The sequence below is a fragment of the Rhinolophus sinicus genome, chromosome 16, assembly GCF_057876585.1.
Source record: "Rhinolophus sinicus isolate RSI-liver-muscle chromosome 16, RSI-T2T, whole genome shotgun sequence".
In the NCBI taxonomy this organism is placed as follows: Eukaryota; Metazoa; Chordata; class Mammalia; order Chiroptera; family Rhinolophidae; genus Rhinolophus; species Rhinolophus sinicus.
In genome coordinates this window covers 123,929,363-123,948,861 of record NC_142516.1, presented here as the reverse complement: position 1 = coordinate 123,948,861, position 19,499 = coordinate 123,929,363, and the positions used below count along the sequence as shown (strand labels likewise).

At 38.3% G+C, this 19,499-nt stretch overlaps 1 protein-coding gene across 15 annotated transcripts in view; it reads left to right on the top strand.

The window, feature by feature from the left end:
- Positions 1–17,683, top strand: part of TRMT9B (tRNA methyltransferase 9B (putative)) — a 51,985-nt gene extending 34,302 nt beyond the window's left edge. For 13 of the 15 annotated variants that reach the window (XM_088793394.1, XM_088793399.1, XM_088793391.1 and 10 more), the window contains 3 exons: positions 2,771–2,925; positions 6,837–7,010; positions 10,409–17,683. In XM_088793394.1, coding sequence (XP_088649520.1) covers positions 2,772–2,925; positions 6,837–7,010; positions 10,409–11,436 — 1,356 coding nt within the window. In that variant the 5' untranslated portion in view covers position 2,771 and the 3' untranslated portion in view covers positions 11,437–17,683. Of the gene's footprint in view, positions 1–2,770; positions 2,926–6,836; positions 7,011–10,408 lie in introns of those variants that run through there. The other 2 variants (XM_088793400.1, XM_019750538.3) reach the window with 2 other exon arrangements.
- The last annotated feature ends 1,816 nt before the right edge of the window (positions 17,684–19,499 follow it).

Here is a 19,499-nt window from a genome sequence, read left to right as displayed (position 1 = left end):
CAACAAGGCATCAGCTACGAGGACCCAGAATCTGACCACCACACATTAGGAAGCCTGGCTCACCCAAACCCTATCTCCCTAGTTTCTCTTTGAACCCTGCACCCTTATTTTAGTACTAGTTTACCAGCTTAATTGTATTACTGAATTCACAAGGAATTTGCTTCTATATATATAAAATTCATATGGAAAATATTGCAGGGAATTTCAATCCAGTGTCAAAAATGTCATACTAGATAGCTCCAACTCTATAAATCAATTTTATGGTCAAATACAATAAAAAACAAAATGGATTTATATTGTTCACACACTTTAAAATAGCTCTTTGAATTTACTTGTTTATTGTAGAGGTGAGACAATTTGGGGAGCACTTAGAAAAAGGCCTCCAAAGGGGTGCTGTTCAGATTCTAAAAATTCTGAGCCTGTAGTTGGAGCCAGATTGAAGGGGATTGAGTTTCTGTTGATTGCCATTTAACATTTCCAAGTGCAATAAAGTAAAATTTATTTATTCTAGGATTCTCAAAACTGTATTGCCCGATTGATTCCTTGAAGGGAAAAAATTTAAACAGACTTAAATCTTCTGAGATTTTGTATTAAAAAGAAAAGTACTGTTTGGGTTTTTCTTGTGTGTAGGCAGTTATAGCCAGCCATATGTTTACTTTGTAAATTCTAGTTGAGGGTGCAATATAAACTGTTTCAATTTGGGTGGAAGTTTTGTCAGACCTCACAAATGAGATTTGTACTCTGTTAAGAATTTGCCAGATTTTTTTGCTGGGACTGTAGGCAGGTCCATGGTAATTAAGGATAACCTACTGGTAATTTGTTTTAAGAGTAAATCCTGTAAAGGTCTTCCTTATAGAACGAATGATGGAATTAGAATACATTAGTTCCCCCAGGTTCCCTAGTGGATGCCTGAAAGCACAGACAATACTGAACCCTATATATACTACGTTTTTTCCTATACATATGATAAAGTTTAATTTATAAATTGGGCACAGTAAGAGATTAACAGCAATAATAAATAGTTACCAGAGTGTAAGGGGGGTTGGGGGTGGGAGATGAGGGTAAGGGGGATCAAATATATGGTGATGGAAGGAGAACTGACTCTGGGTGGTGAACATACAATGGGATTTATAGATAATGTATTACAGAATTGTACACCTGAAATCTATGTAATTTTACTAACAATTGTCACCCCAATAAATTTTTTAAAAAAAATAATAATAAATAATAATGAAATAGAACAATTATAACAATATACTGTAATAAAAGTTATGTGATTGCGGTCTGTCCCTCTTTCTCCAAATCTCATTGTACTATACTCATCCTTCTTGAGATGATGTGAGGTGATACAGTACCTGTGTGATGAGATGAAGTGAGGTGGATACACTGGACAAAGGGATGATTCATGTCCCGGGATGGAGAGGGATGGAAACAGATTTCATCACGATATTCAGAATGGTGCATTGTTTATTTCTGGAATTTTCCGTTTAACATTTTTGGACTGTGGTTGACTGTGAGTAACTTAAACCTCGCAAAGCACAACTGCAGACATGGGGCGGGGAAGACTACTGTCATCACTTGGTGATAACATTGGTGGGTGAGAGGAGAAACGGGATATTTCCATCGTCTCAAGAGGCATGCATGGGGCACAACAGGAGCAGAGGAGCAGGACTGAACTAGCTGATCTGCACCAGTGGGACCACGTGATTGAACATGTTCTCATCCTGGTTGGTAAAACGTCACAGTCTGAGCCGCTGGCCACTTCCGTAGGCTACTCCTCACAGCCACGAGAGAATAATGACAAGATTAAGCCCCAAACAGCAGAGGCCTCTGAGACCGGCTGTTGACCTTCACCCACTCTTTTCTGATTGTCCTTATTCTGCATGGAAGGTCAGAGAAGGCTTTCTGGAAGAGGTGATGCCTGTGGCAAGAATGAACAGAAGTTAGCCAGGATTAGCACAGCATCTGTGCAGGCCCCTGGATGAGAAAGAATGTGTCTCACCTGAGAAACCTGGAGTCATTCTGAATTACAGACTCATCTGATGCTGGGGAAGGACGGGGAGACACGGCTTTAAGAGGCAAGTTGAAGCCAATCAGAAAGAGACTTGTTTGCCTTCCTAAGATACCCAAACTTGATCAGACAAGTTATAAAATGCCTTTGAAGAAGTCTAAAATAGGAAGCAACACCATTTGACTTAGGTTGAAGAAAAATAGTTGTACCATAATTGAAGGAAAGGGGCTGAAGGGCCAAAAAGGAAAAACAAAAACAACAAAAACACCTGTTTACAGGCTGTTGAAGTAATTCAGTCAAGAAATGAACAGTTTTTCTAAAATAGAATCAGTAACGATGTAGAGAAATGGTTGGAATCGAGACATTAAAAAAGGAGAACCAATGGGCCTTCATGACTGGATTGGAGTGGTGAGCTGCATATTATAAATTTTTAAAATCTATTTAGCATCAGATAGAAAAGTGTTATTCAAAGTGAACCACTGATAAGACTTTTGCTTATGCTGCCAAAATTAAGAATTGATCTTGCACAAGAACTGATAATGACTAGCTCATTCCCAAACCATTATTTTCTGGAGATTTGCACATAAAAAATATGATTGTCTTTTGACAATCATGGTGAAGGTTTTGTTCTTTGCAGCTGATAAGAAAGTGTAAGATCAGCATGACCTTTGGCAGTTGCAGGTTCCCAATTTTAGGATACCTGCATCTTCCTTCAGCCATGTCTGACCTGCATTTCTTGGGGTGGCCCTGTTTTCCTAGGATGGATCATGAAGCTGCCCAGCTGGAGAAGCAGCACGTGCATGACGTGTATGAGAGCACCGCCCCTTACTTCAGTGACCTGCAGAGCAAAGCTTGGCCTCGCGTCCGCCAGTTCCTCCAGGAGCAGAAACCGGGCAGCCTCATCGCTGACATAGGTAACCTGGGGCTGTGCCATATGGGCTGAAATACATTCCGTCGTGCCTTTCCTTTTCAGATTTATTTTCCGTTTGTGTTCTAACCGGAAGTCGGAAATCGTGTTCCTGGTATGCCACTACCTAGTCCACTGTATAGAAGAAATTCATTCTGACCAAAGTCAGAAAGGAGAAAACTTCCACAAATCTACATTTAGACAGGAACCAGATTTAGTTCTTAAAAATTTTAAAGAGATCTTTTCAGAGCGTTTGCGTATACCCTCCAACAAAATGAACCTGATCTTGAATAAATCAGGATTGAAATGACTGCTTGTGAAATTGACCATTTTAAATTTAGAGATATTCACATGTGTACATACAGTGTTCTGGTGGCTCCTCTTGAGTGGCTCCCATGCTTTCTACAGAAGAGCCAGAACTTATACAAGAGGTTCTATAACCTCGTATTAATTGCATGGATCCTTTCCCTTAACTGGTTGGTAGGTATTTCATTATTAGAGCATATCTTTAGTTAGATCATGCCTTCGTAATTACTGATTTTCTTGGAGGACTTTAGCTCAGTATATTTCTGAATCAAGAAGTAGTAAACCATAGCCCAGTACATCTAAGAGAAAGGTCTAAGACGTGCTAGGATTCCCACCTGAGGCCTGCCCACCTGAAACTACTTCTAGCAACTGCGTGCAGATTGCACCCATGAGTCATAAGTCTGTAGTTACAAACTGTCTAATTTGACGTTCATTCTAAATACTGGTAAGAGAAACAGACGCATGCCCAGGGCTTTTGGCGTGATAAACATGATGCGAGCAGTGTGGAATTTGGGGGAGGGGTGCATATCATGTAGAAATGGAAAGTCTTTGAAAATGGCTCTATCACGTCAATTTTTTTAAAAATAAATCTGTGAGTTTGGAACTCTTATCACCCGTAATCTAAGCAAAGTCCCAGGATCAGTTTATAGGAAAAGGAATTATTCAATACATGGCTTAAAGACAACTGTGTGTGTGTGTGTATGCTTTCTCATACCTTACATCAAAAATTCCAAATGAAGCAACAATTTAAGTATAAGAAAATGAAATCATTAGAGGACCAGATGGCAGCTACATTATTTTAAAATAATAAAGTAAAAAAGAAGAAAAGAATAATAAAAAGATTTTTAAAAAAAGCATTCTCAGGGGCAAAAGGCCTTTCTGTGTATGATACCCAAAATAGTCAGAAATCATAAAATATAATACAGTGGATTGTCAGTCACAGTACTTATGGTCTGTAAAGTTGCCATGGACACTGAATTAGTGACTACTGAGTTATTGCCCCTCGGGGAAATACAGGATTAGGGTCCTGTGAGCCTCTGGTCACATTTTTTTCAATTGGTCAGTACCTAACTTAGTCTCATGTATGTTTCTGTTTAAAGACACCTTATTTGTATATATTATTAATTCGTTAACCCTGAATTCACAGGACAACTGTAACTGATGCCTGAACAAAGTGTATTGAACACACACATTTTGTCCCTAAGGCCATCGCAGCCTTCCTGTGCTTAGGAACCCTAGACAGCACTTGGACACGGTGCTGAATTTTAAACAGTGACAACAGAAAGTACAGAAATGCACACCGTGTATGGTGCAGAATACAAAATAAAGGGGAATGGAAGCATGCAGACACATTCTGTTCTCTTTAGCACTACGGGAGGTTATTTAATGCGATTTTGTAAAGGAGCGTGATTGTTGTGTACTGGAGCTTGCTGCAGTATCAAAAATGTTCTGATTTATTTCTTGCACATTTATGGTAGTGGGGTGACTGTGCTTGGCAACATTCTTGATTTCCCCATTGGGATAAAGATTTCCTCTCTCTAGCATCTCAGAAAATGGATAGTTGCATCATATTGGGGATTTCTACCACTATCCTTAAAAATGGATACCGTTAGAAATGAACATGGGATAAATCACGGGTGCCAGAGACACTGGAAATGTTTCAGGAGATGTTGAGATTTGAAAAGACATCAGTTTCCTCATTATTATCAGATACTCTCTGAATATTTCTTTCTAGCCCCAGTCGTCTATAAACCTGTTTATATTATTTTTGAAGTAATTTTCTCTTTCATTTCTCTAAATGTATCCCCAAAGCAAATAAAAGCAGTAAAGGATTTACAAGATTATTTTTCTTAAAATATGACCATCATCTTTGTAGTATTCAGGATTTCAATTTTTAAAACACTTTGTGAATTATGTTTTCCCCATAAATACTGAATATTTTTTCCAGTAAGCATACATTTCTCATAAACATACATTCTTAGGAACAGTGGCCGTGAGATCTAAAACATTTCTAAGACCCCAATCATTTACATTGAAATAATGTTAGAAATCTTAGTTTTTATTCACATGCTCTCCACTGGCATGTCTCAGCTGGCTTCAGCTGAGCCTTAATTATGCTTTTAGTGTCTCATATAATTTTGAATAGCACCTATTAAAGCGGGGTTATTAAACAGTGTTGTGATGTATTTCAGAAGCAGCAAACTAATCATCTTTGAAGAGCAGTAGATAGTTTACAAAAATATCAGGCAGAAAAATAGGTAATTCCAAAAGATCCAAATATCAGCTCCATTGATATCTTTAAATATTTCTGGAAAGGAGTTAGATGGTATGTCTGGTTAGAATATAGTACTGGGTCCTAGATCATAGGTGGCTTTTTCTCATGGTTATTCATCCATGTTATCTTCTTTACTGTAGGATCAGTGAGATCTGATCGATCTAAATCTTTGGGCTGTATAAATGTTGAATTACGTGGATCTCTGCCACTGGAAAGTGAATGTCAAAAATGATCTAGTTACGAAAAAAAATCGCTTTTTCTTAGAGTTGTATACTGAGTCATGCGAGATCATTTAAAACCTAGCACTGATAGTAGGTTGGATAAAAAGATGTTGCAATCTTTTTTTTTATTCAAATTAAAATTTAAAATGTTTGAAAAGCCTGTTTTATTGTACAAATTATTTTATTGATACCCATTTAAAAGTTGTTGGCAGTAGTTTGTTTTATATAGCCAGTAGGTAGTAAGACTGTCTAGAGACCATACATGAGAATAAATGCCATAACGTATAGAGTTGTCCATAATGAAATAACATATAGATCTGCCATAACATATAGATCTGTGTGTACATAACACACACGTATGTGAAGGTCACTTTTGTAAAGAGACTAGACACTGTTCCTGGATGCTAGGGACCTGTCATTCCTTGCCACAGACCAGCTAACAGTTCTTGGCTGTGCGAGCGTGCTAAGCCCTATGGACATTACCTCAGTAAATATTCAATAAATGTCATTTCTTTTTCTCATTCCTTTTCCCTCTTCTATTTCTGCCATAGGAAAAGATGAAATAGTGCCATTTGCGACAACATGGATTGATTTTGAGATTATTATGCTAAGTGAAATAAGTCAGACAGAAAAAGTCGAGAACCGTATAATTTCACTGATATGAGGGATATAAAACTGAAAGCAGCAAAGGAACAAGACAAACAAATAAAGAAACAAAAACTCACAGACACAGGCAACAGTTTAGTGGTTACCAGAGGGTTAGGGGTGGGAAGTAGTAGAAGAGGGAAAGGGGGTCCAATACATGGTGATAGAAGGAGAACTGACTGAGGGTGGTGAACACACAATGTGATATAGAGATGATTTATTACAGAATTGTACACCTGTAGCCTATGTAACTTTACTAACCATTAAAGTCACCCCAATAGACTTTAATTAAAAAATATATATGAGAGCTCTCTGAAGGCTTTTCTTTTGCTTTTGTGTAGATCTTCACACCATGTTGAATTCTGTCCTGGTTAATGAATATAAAGTTATTTCCATTCCTTGTTATACCAGACTAACTGACAATGTTCCATTCTCCATTAAGGCTAGCATATAACAGTTTTTCTCTTACAGGTTGTGGGACTGGAAAGTATCTTAAAGTGAACAGCCAGGTTCATACCGTGGGCTGTGACTACTGTGGGCCGTTGGTAGAGATTGCCCGGAGTAGAGGATGTGAAGTCATGGTATGTGACAACCTTAACCTCCCCTTTAGGGATCAGGGCTTCGATGCCATCATCTCTATAGGAGGTAAGGCGGCCCCGTCACACGTTCACTCTTCTCCCTGAGAATAATGTTACGTGGTTAAGACCACTCTCCTGACCCAACGTCTATTCTTTGTGGAAAGCTCTATGTAATTCATTTTGTCTAATTTTTAAAAATATGTCAGTTGATCAAATTATTTGACTAATCTCAAATGTACTTGTGGTACATATTTTTTTAACTAGTTAAACTTTCAAACTGTTAGTGTATTCTTTTTGATGACTCATTCTAATTTATTATACTTATGAGTAAGAAAGTATTAGAGGAATTTTACTAATTGAAACTAGTATTTTGTTATATTGAAATGTAGCCAGCTCTTCCAACGTGAAGTAGACCTTTGGAAGTCATATTATGTTTTTAGGTCACAAGTGTGTGTTCTTTATTAGCAGAATATTGTAGGGCTAATGTCACCGGAAAGTGTCATCCAGTCTGCCACTCACTAGTATGCAAGTCACGGGGGAAGATAGCCCCACTTGGTCCCAAATTGCATTATTTTTATAATGCCACTTGGCTCTCCAGCTGCCAGAAATTGTTCATAAATGTAGGGAATATGTTCCTCATATCCTCCTAACAGGAGTGCCCATAAAATACACATGCCAAAAATGAAAAGAAACAGCAAAAATCCATGCCTCAAATTCACAGAGGTAAGATTCATTTTACTCAATACACATATTCCTGAAACCTCGTATGTTAGTTATATTTAAATATGCTTGGGAAACTCGCTATTTATAGGAATCTTGTGGCAAATATTTTCACAAAGCAGAAAAAAAAACCCAATATACTTTAAAAAATTAATCTATTTGAATATAGGAAGCTTTAATCAAAAGAAGGTGAACCTATATAAACTTGACTGACCGGATAAAAACACAGAATAAAACTGTTTGCTCTCTCCTGAAATAGATGAGAAATTGATTTATTCAACGTTAGATGGGGAATGTATCTTTGCATAGTGAGAGGATGCAGGCCTGGATGCCATAACCTTGGAACTAGTTAGGACTGGCAGGAGATGGTTGCCGTGGAAACCTGCTCTGTGAAGGCCCTACTTCTTTGCAGTTGAAACTATGAAGTCCATTTTGGCTGTCTGCAATAAGAGGAGGGATTCTTGTTGAACCAAGCAGCACTACACAATGCTTTGAATTTTTCATGGGAAGCAAGTTTTGGGTTTGCTCATTCCACCTAAAGAACTAACAATCGGAAGTCAGAAGCAGATTCTTTGCTCTTGTTTACATTAGTTTTGGGTTTGCACGGCTACCTCCATCCGGGCTAGGCTGTTGAGCCACTTTTGTGGTCATGGTATATTGACCAGCTTTCTACTTTAGGGAAATATTCCACGTGTACACGGTGAAGCCCTTCTCCGCTTTCAGTTTAAGTCTCATACCTTGTCCATAGAGGAAATGGAGTATACCTGGTTACCATCTTCTAATTTAAAATGTTTCCGTAGGTGGAAATCTAGCATGTGTTTTTATGAACTGTTACTACAGTGTGATGTGGTCATTTGCCATTTAGGTTTCACATTCAGAACTACATTAGGAGAAATTTCTATAGACTGTCTCTCCTGTGTCTATATACATTTACTTTCCTATTGAGAATTCTGTTTGTTGGCACTTCTTGCTTATCTTAACATGAAGGAATATATTTTTGCCTTTGCATGTTTCTTAAGAATAATGTGAAAGGTAAGCATCATATCTAATTATACATTCCTTCTGTTTTATTGACAGATTGCAAAACGAAACACTCTTTCTACTTACTTTTAGCATAGTCCGACAAAAATTTTGTAAAAGTTTGGCAATAGTATATTAAAATAATGTCAATCAATTATTCATTTTATGCCAGTGGTCTCAACTTGGATGTTGCCCCCACCCTCAGGGGATATTTGTCAATGTCTGGGGATATTTTGGGGGTCACAACTGTGTGTATGTATGTATGCTACTGTCATCTAGTAGGTGGGCCTCCAACAACAAACAATTATCTGGCCCAAAATGTCAGTAGTGCTGAGGTTGAGAAGCCTTGCTTTATGCTAAACCCATGGATTCTGAAGGCTTGTAATTAGAAACAAAATGTATGCTTTCAAGTTAACCACCACATAAAGGGCTCTTTCTTTGGGGCTAGGACTGAGGAGAACAGCCGAAGCCCTAGTGAAATAAAGTGATTGGCCAAAGATCACAAGGCTAGTTACTGATAGATCTAGGACAACATACGCTGGTGTCCTATTCTTCAGACTCACGTTTACCTCATACCTCTAGCTTCTTACACTGCCACATGGTACAGCACGAGATAACCACAGTTCCTGTGCTGCTGATAGGAATGAAACCCTGACTGATGACAATATACAGTGCGACAGCTTTATCTATATAATAATCTCATTTTAGATAGTTACTATCTCTCTGCCAGGTAAACTACAGGAATTTATTTGCCTAAAACTGCTGCCAATAACTGGATTATGGTGAGGGTACAGAGCAGATTCACTCTCTCTCTCTCTTAGGACTCATGACCAGCCGTGTCCAGACTTTCTTTGGAACTAATTTCCTGAGACATGTGGTAGGCCCATGTGTAGAAAAATAATTTGCTGTTTTCTGTTAACGCAGTACTGTGATTAAACTCTCTTAGGAGCTAACGGACAAACACTATATTGTTTGATAAAAAGATGCCTAATAACACACTTAAGATTAGATAAAGGCAGTTCTGCTGGACTCTCACTTTAACTTTGCAGGAACTGAAAGTAAAAATGATGGTCCATAAAGTGACTTTTAAAAAAAATACACAACCATTGTACATTATATTAACATTATTAAAAATGATAAGCAATCATTTGAACTTGAACTTGGCTGGCTTATCTTTGTATTAACTAAACAGATAAAAGGACCTTTAACCTTTTTCTCCACTTCTGTTTGCTTTATTAATTTTATTAACACTGAGTCATGGTATTAATCTTTCAGTGCTTTAGAAATACCGATCATTCATCCAAGCAATGTTTTATTTCATAGCATTCTATGAGGGAACACTTAACTAACAATACTCCCTTGCCAATTTTATTAATTCACACTGGTCATCCTCTGGTTAATAAAATTCATAGGATTTTGGAATTGGAAGAGGTATTACACGTTATTTCTTCTAGATGTCTTATTATAGATGAAGAAACTTAAAATCCATATATGTTCAATAATTTCCGAGATCAGTTGTCTAATAATTATAGGAGTCAAAGCTGAAAATTATGTCTCTCCTAAAGCCAGGCCTGTGCTATTTCTACCATAAGTCCTGCCCTGTAGGAAATAAGGAGGTTTTACTACATGTCAAATTGTATCACTTGTAAATGGAAAATATTAGCATATAAATGTGTAGAGTTATGTATATGCATACACATTGAGATCTAGTTTCTACTTTTTCAGTTATACATCATTTTTCCACAAAACAAAGAAGAATCAGAGCAATAAAAGAAATGGCCAGAGTCTTAGTTCCTGGAGGCCAGCTGATGATTTATGTTTGGGCTATGGAACAAAAGAACCGGCACTTTGAGAAACAAGATGTGCTTGTTCCGTGGAACAGGGCCTTATGTTCCCGGCTCCTCTCAGAATCCAGCCAACCTGGGAGAAAGATGCAGTGTGGACATCCAGAAAGAAGCCATCCCTACCATCCCCCTTGCTCTGTGTGTAGCTGTTCCGTTTGTTTTAAGGGGCAGTGTGATTCCACACAGTCCCACAGCATGGGCTATGAACCTGTTATGGCCGGTACCTGTTGTGCAAGTATTCCTAAGGAAAGTGAGGAAGAGAATGGATTCTATAATACATTAGGAAAATCTTTCCGTTCCTGGTTTTTCTCCCGATCTTTGGATGAATCAACTCTGAGGAAACAAATTGAAAGAGTGAGACCCCTGAAAAACACTGAAGGCTGGGTCAATAGCACTATATCAATCCAGCCTGCCAGACACTCTAGTTTAGACTTAGATCACCAAGAGCCATTTTCCACAAGAGAGCAACATTTAGATGAGGAAGTGTTCGTGGAAACTCCTCAAAAACATTTGGAGTGGCTAAAAGCACGAGCCCCAAGGAAACATCTAAATGGAGACCATCAAGGGGAAATTAGAAGACATGGCGACGGGAATTTTCTGGATAGCACCAATACTAATGAGAGTTGTGTGGATAGAGGTAACTTAGAAAAAGGGAACGCTTCTGCCAGTAAAATACTGAGAAAGGTTTCTGCAGTCGATTCCATGGATTCCATCCCAGATGACACAATTTCTGTGGAAGAACAACAGCCAGACATTTTGGATTCTAGAGCCTTTATGCGCTACTACCACGTGTTCCGAGAAGGCGAGCTCTGTGGCCTGCTGAAGGAGAATGTGTCAGAGCTCCATATTCTGAGCTCCGGGAATGATCATGGCAACTGGTGCATCATTGCAGAGAAGAAGGAAAACTGATCGATTGGATCATTTTAGACAATACCTCCATAGATGAACTACGTTCTTTTCACTGGGTCTGGTATGGTTACCTGAATTTGCATCCAGTGTTGTTATTTTTTAATCTAGTTATGCTTTGGTCTATGGAGACTCCCAACAGATCCTCTTTTTAATCTTTGGGTAAGTACAGAACCTGACACTTAAAACATTTGTCAAAGGGTATTTGTGGTGAAATGTTGATAAAAGAGATCTGAAGAAGCAATACAGTTTGGATTTTTTTCCCCCTGAAAGATGAAATTATTGTAAGAACACATGTATATTGTTTTTCATTATTAGACACTGATTTTAAATGATTCTGTTCTTAAGTATGTCTTCTAAAAATAGCATTTTTATGTAGTTAGGGAGTAATTTCTGTTTCTCAGGCTATAACTTAGATCTGTGTGCCAGATAAGAAACAGGTAAACCTGGTCCATTGCACAGGTGTAAATTGAACCACGTGATAAATTATTTTGTTGCTAAAGCCTTGCTTCTACTTAAAGTCTTCAGAAAGGTGAGAGCAGGTAGAGAGACAAGAAGTGTTACAAGGACTTTTCTAAAATGATAAGCAGACTTGCTTCAAGATAAGTCAATAAGTAAATAAATGTTATCAATGTCACTCAGAAGGTTTTTTAAAGGGACTGTTAGCATGTAGAGAATGGGCTATGAGGGTATTAGAAGTTGTTGCAAATACCCAAGTGGCATTTTCCCAACCTTATTAGAGGCAGGAATATCCAGTTATGATAAGACCAAGATTGACTAATGGGGAGTTGTTATTTAGAATGATGCTTTTCTCATGGACTGAAGGGATATTTAGGAAATGAGAATCTGGTGGAAGCTCTGTTTCCACTCTCAGTATAGATTGTTAAGATGTAAGATATTTGGCGTTGGTGGAAGATCAGTTGTGGAATTTTTTTTTATTAGTTTCAGGTGTACAGAACAATGTACTAGTTAGACATTTCTACCCTCCACTCTTAGGTATCTATGCAGAGAAATCCAAAACACTAATTCGAAAAACTATATACTCCTATGTTTATTGCAGTTGTTGAATTTTTAAAAAATTATTTCCGGGCATTTGTCCTGTTGAAAGTGACCACATTTTGTTAGTTATATTAGAGATTTAGGCAGACTCAAGTCCTGTAAATCAAGGGTTGAATTTCTGCCTCTTCACAGACAATAAGTCGATTGGGCGTTATATGGTCACTGCATTAGATTTAACCATGGGGCTGTTTAAATCCATGTCATGGATCATGAAACAGATATAATTAGGACAGGACTGGAGCTCTAAGAGAAGCAGAAATGAGTTGACCCAGAATACAGCCTCAGATAGTTGCTTAGTGAGGAGAGAGTCGACATTTAACAAAAGCCCTTTACTTTATGGACCATTGTAATCCTGGATGAAAATCCAATTCCAGTTTTATTTTCCACTAAAATTAACTGAAATAGTGAAAGACTTCATTGGTTTTTGTTTTTTTTTTTCCTTCAGTGATTGTGCTCTAACTTAAATGGTGCTCCTTACAAAGAAACTTAAAGGGTAATTTTTAATGTTTAGCTGACAATTATTGATGTTTATAACTCTTTTGGCTGTAAAATAAGACTGTATTGTCACCTTTTTGGTTGATGAGGAGATTGGTGGAAATGAGGAATATGATTTATATTGTTCAGTGCAGTGTGCCGTAGAGGGACAATGAAAACAGGCATAGAAGTGGAATAGAAATTAAAAATTAATTTAGTATCTTCCATTTCTTAAATTAAACCATGAGTATAAGTGGTTTTCTTGGTGGAAAGAAAAGATTCTCAGAGTCAGAGAAGTTCTTACAATTACGGCTGAGTGGCCTTTTTATTATGAGTGGATTTTCCCTCTCTTTGAAGCCTGTTGTCACATGTGTCTTTAATCCCAAACTTGCTGCTAGAATTCTGTTGGAAGTCATCTCTTTTTGGGGATAGACTACCACTTACAAAGAACTCAGTTTATTAGACTGCGCCAGAAAAGCTTTGAGCTAACCTGTATGAGCAACCTCTACACACACACACACACACACACACACACACACACACACACACACCCTTTGTATAAAATGATTCTTCTCTAGGACAGTTCTTGAGAGAGAAATATTTTCACATAATTTACACGGAGCAGTAAATGAAAAACCATTAAGGATAGCAGTCTTTCGCTCTTCATCTGCCTTTGGATAGATATATCCATATATATTATATATCTCATATATATATGTATATATACATATATACATATACATATATACACACAGACATTGAAGAGCCTAATATCTTGATGTCTTAAATATCTCGATCATTTAAAATCTTGCTCATCTATAAAATTGTCCTCAAAAGGAAATACAAATCATAGTGAGTTTAAACATACTCAGGTTATTTGTGAGTGTTCAGTCTGCCTTAACTTGCTCAGTTATAGATTTTGCTGATCAATATGAAGTGATCTGAAAACTTAGACTCCATTATTAATACTGGGTCAAACAAGGTCTTTACTGTTCCTTCCCCTTTACTTGCTGGCATCCCTGCAGAGTCCCATGATCTGAAGTAGGAGGAAGCGTTTGGGTGATTATTAGAAGGTCCTTAAAAACGTTTGCTGGTCTCTTGGTGCCTCACTGGCCTACTTGAGGCATGTGATTTGGGGGGAAAGTGTATGAGAATGGACAAAGGATGGTCTCAAAATAATGTTATTGTGGGAACCATGCAAGTGACCTATTTAAATTATTATTTTTTTACATTGTCTCTATAGTGGTGAAATGTCACCAGCATGTCCTAGTAACTAACAAATCATCTAACAAGTATCTTGGCGTATCACACTGGCTTGGTCTTCCTTTCTTATCACTCATCCCTATGCAAGATGGTATGTAATTCTTGTTTCTAGTTTCCCTTTCTACATCCTTCCAAATTCTAGATAAAAAATTCCTCTGTATATTAACTGTGCACCAATTGAATGGGTAAAAGTTGGAGGTAATCCAGAGAGAAAAATAATCCAACTATAAATCAGCTAGGAACATTAATATACTTTTCTATATGAATGACCACAAAAAGAACAAGCCTGTTGGATCCTTAAAAAAGAAAAAAATAAATAAATAGTTTGGAGGAGGACAGAGGGTCTATATCCAGTAGTTTTTGAACTTGGTTGGGGAGCTTAAAAAATGAGCTGTGAGCACCCACTTTGGGAGGAAGGGGAGATGCGTATAATCATTAGTCAAGTAGCTACTGTCTAGGAAGAACAAATTATGCTAAGCCAGAGCTTTTCTATTGTGTAGAAAATTTGAAATATAATGATAAGAGCAGCTAACTTTACTTCCTATCTGACATTTGTTTTATCTGTAATTCTCACCACAGCCCTCTGAGATAGGCATAATTATTGTGCCCATTTTGCAGATGAGGAAAACTAAGGCGGAAAGACATTAAATTGTTTAATGTCACAGTCACACACGTAGTATCACATATCTAGTTACAGGCAGGGCGAAGATTCAACCCAGGTAGTGTGGCTCCCAGCCTGTGCTCAACCACCACAACATGTACCCCCAGCCATAGTACTAGGCAGACTCTAAGAGCCTTTTGAGGTAAGTGCGATTCTCCCCTTTACAAATGACCTTTAGCAAGGTTAAGCAAAGACTACACAGCTAGACAGTAATTGGATAGCAATCCCTTACGTATTTTCCCCATCTTTTATATTTAATTTTTCATTTGTGAGTCTGTGTCTATTTGATTTTAATTAAAAAAATAGTCTCGGTCACAAAATGTTCTGTGATTACTTTTCTCCTGCTCTTCAATCCTTCAAAAATGGTAGAACTGTTTTCTCATTTTATAGGTGAGAAAATTGAGGGCTATTCAGATATTTCATTCATTCCATTTGTTTACTGAACCCTGCTAGTTCCCAGATACGTAGATAATAAGGCAGTGAATATCAGGTGTGTTGAGTGTACACAGAATATTAGAATTAACTAACCTGAGAACAAGCCGGAACAGTTTTCCTATTTGTTGTATCCCTCCTACCAAGTTATATTGTTTAGTCTGAGAAAAGCAATAGACAAAACTCCCTCTTAGGGAATCCCAATGCATATTAACATGCAGAAGGCTTACCCTAAAGTAAACTTGGACCTAATTTAACTGCACTTACTTGAGACATATTCACATCCTCTAGCACAAGCATTCTGTACAACACATTTCATTAAATAATACATCTGATAGAATAAAATGCACACTTCTTAGGAGGGCATTCATAAACTGACACTAAATTACTTTCAGCCTCAACTCTTGCAGTTGCACCCCATTTTTTCTGTTCTGCAATCTGCAGTTTTAAACAATGCTTTCATTAGAAATCACATAATGACAAGGAATTATCACATCCCTGAGATAATAAACTGAGATTTCAAAGGCCATAATTGCCATCCTTCGCCAAAGAAAAAATGCAGGAAACGGGCTTTGTTCTTTTAAATCAAAGGGCATGTAGGTTAAGTGTTATCATATACCCATCCAACAGAGAGAAAAACCGTGGGAGTGGAAGGAAATTACAGAAGCGTCAGCAGACCCCAAATCAGAATGTTCAACTCCTCTCATGCCAATCTTAACTCAAAATTATGATTACTGGTTTGATATGACAGTTTTCATATTTGCGACCTCGATTATCTACAAAATTGGAGTGAGAATCTTTTAAAAAGAACTCTCACCAACCAAGGATTGAAATTACAAGGCAAATAGAAAGCACGAGGCATGGCATGGAGAACACAAACATAGAAACCTAAGAAAGCTGATCAAAGAGAAAATACTAACTGTGAATTGCCCTATTTTTGGTTCCCCATGAGTCCCACAGTATGTGACGCATTAGTAGGAATAGTCATCACTTCAGTTTTAACACAGACTCTTCCCCCTCTAAATTTGGGTCTTCTGATTGATTATACACAAGTAATCACTTCATGTGGGTGGGATTCGAACTATAATATAATCTACATGACCAGTGGGATGGACCACTTGTCAAAGTCTATTGTCAAATTGGCTCCTTCATTTGTTAAAGAAATATGTATTTTGTCTCTTTTTCAACTAGAGCTGGGAAAAATAAAATTTCCCCCAACCCAATCAAGTATTAATTCACGTGAAGCAATATATTTTCTCTACATCATGGAAGATTTATTTTTCTCTAGATGTTACCTCCATATAGAAAAGACAGTGGGCCACTGCAGTTTGTCTGCAGCCAGTGTTGAATGTTGAGCTCCCTGAAAAAGTTATGTTAATATTTATGCTCGCCCAGCAGGGAATTTGGTTGACTGACAGGCGTTTCTCTAGTGAGCTAATCATACCACTTCCATGAGGTTTTCTATTTACGTATGGAGAGGGACTGCATTAGGAAAGGACTGCTTTTCTACTCTATTTACACAGAACCCTGGTACTACTTCAGGCTCACTAATGAGCATCTCAGTGGAATTTCTGAGACACTTTGAATATGTAAGTGAAAACTGTCCCATTATCTTCAGATGTTCTTTTAAATATGTATGATGTAAATATACCTATATATTCCTAGATGTTTAGTGTTGGCTGTCACTACTGACCAGCCCTTTTATGCACTTGTCAAAACATTAAATTAGCAATTACCATAGACATGTATTTCATTGAATAGATTTTGTTTTGTTTGTTTCAGGGAAATTGAAAGATAATCGTTAAATGTTGTTGTGCCTCTTCCGGTGTTGACATGTGTATTTGTATCAAAAGTACAAAAACTTCTTTTTTCTTGTACAGTGCACAGTTACTTTAGCTATACCCAGAAGAAGCTAGCAATAGTTTTAAAAGCACAAATTGATATAAAATATCTTGAATGTTGTAATAATTTGAAGACATGTTATTTGTATTAATCAATGATGTTAGGATCTTTTTGTAATAAGTAGTATTAAAAATAGTGTAATTTGTATGCTTATGAAATGTATTAGATAATTTATGTAAGGTATGTATAAGTGTACTTTTCAAAAATGTTACTAGGTGAACAAAGTTTTGCCTTTCATCTCCACTCTGAGTGTGACAGCTTATCCTCTCAATTAAGCCAGCCCCCTCTCCTTATACTTCAACAGAACTGGGCAAATTAGTGTTGGAATTCTGTTATCTTTGTCTGAAGAAAATCAAGCTAACCATTAAACAATAGATGGTCTCTTAATGAGTTAATAAAGGGACATTATGGACTAAAAAAATCTTTTAAGATGAATAAAGATGCATTAGACTATCTGAACGTGTGTCTGTGTGTGAAAATATGGCACTAATATTGAAAGAACGTCCTTTTTATGTTGTTGGGATGCAAGCATGTCTGTTGTCTACTCTTCCATCTGCAGGTTGTCAGCACATTATCAGAGCTGGGGTATGAAGCAAGGGGGTGTAGTGCCTGGCTCTGCCATGGCTCTAACACAGCTCAGCGGGGCTGCGTGCTAGTAGCAGATGGTGCCCTGGCAGGATTCAACCTTGACCACTTCTCACCCTGTTTCCTGGGATGGAAGACGCTACATGTCCTCAAGTGCCAGTTTGCCCCTCACGGTGGCTGCTGGGAGAACAAAAATGAAAAGTACTGATCGCAAATGAAATACACTCTGTGCCAGTCTTCTGGAAGGTGTCAGTGAAACCTCAGTCATGTGCTGTGTACTTGTTGGTAGAAGTCTCAGTTTAAAAAAATCACTAGCTATTGTCTTTAGTCTTCCATCTCTGTGCTCGTCTTCCAGTTTTGAAATATCTCAGCATAAATTCTACTTAAAAGCTATCTGCTTAACAGATATTTTTTAGCAGTTTTTGCGGTTTTCTTGATGGTGGAAACCAGAAGGAAACCATCAACTCCAGTGCCTGCTTTTTCCTGTACATGTCACTCCCCACCCAGTCCCCACGAAGGGGCACCCATCCCTGAGCAGCCTCACCAGGTGGAAAACCGCCGGATGCCTGAGCAGCCAGAGATCTCAGTTGTCTCTAACTCCAAGGAGGAGGGACTTGCCCAAGCCAAGGAGCAGACCTGCATTTTCCCCACCAACCACATTGTATTCCTTTCGGAAGTTGCTGCCCTTTGCATCCATCCAGATTTTGTCCCTGCAGCCCCAGCTCAGGACCCATCGTCAGATCACCGCGGTCCTACTGCCCCATGACGCCATTTTTCTTCATCATCCTGTAGCTCTTTGCATTTAGGGTCCTTTATAGCACTATTCACAATACTAGCAGTTACAACCGTCCCTACGTCTTCCATGATTTTGTCCTTATTCTCTCCAATATAAAAAGAAAAAGGAGAGTTGACTAAAACCTTTCCAGCTCCAGTCCTTTTGCCACCTAGTATCTTTCTCGCTGTCACCCCCTGCTCTGGCCTCCAGGGACAAACTTGCACTTGCCATTTTAAAGGGGGTACTGTAAGGAGAGGTAAAGGAGCCCTCCCACCCACCACTGATTTCCAGCCTGCCCTCAGCATTTTGGGGAGGAAGAGTCCAGCTCTGGATGATGGAATTCAGTTCCTGGGATCAGCTGGCTATGAAGGGCCGTGGCTCAACTCCACTGATTTCCTGCACTTTGAGTCTCCTGCCAAGATAACCTCTCCTCTTAGAGCCCATAGTGTAAGGCCCCTATCATCCTCTATGAAGAATAAGGGTTGATTTTTTTCGTGAGAGTTTTCTGAGAGTACTGATGAAACTGATGATGCGTGCTTGGTCCTTGGAGTTACCTGATTAAAGGTCAAAATGAAAACAACCAGTGGTAAATATTTAACCACCCGTTACTAGCTTTTTCTTTCTCTTGAGAAGAAAGAAGCCACAGTATTTGGCCAACATAAAAAGAAGGGTGTGATAGTTTGAGATACAAAGAGAAATCCATTCCTTTCCACATGCTACCCCTGAAAAATCATGGCAGCCAGGCCTCTGTGTTCAGAGCTCTCCTGCTCCAGAGAACTAATGGCCACCATGAAGTTAACGCTACCCAAACCTTTGAGAGGCCAGGTCCCCAGACAATTTATCACTGGAGATGCTCTATTGAGAGGAAGTCTGGCAGGGAGCCAGATGGTGCAGAGAGCTGCCCCTCCCCCACAG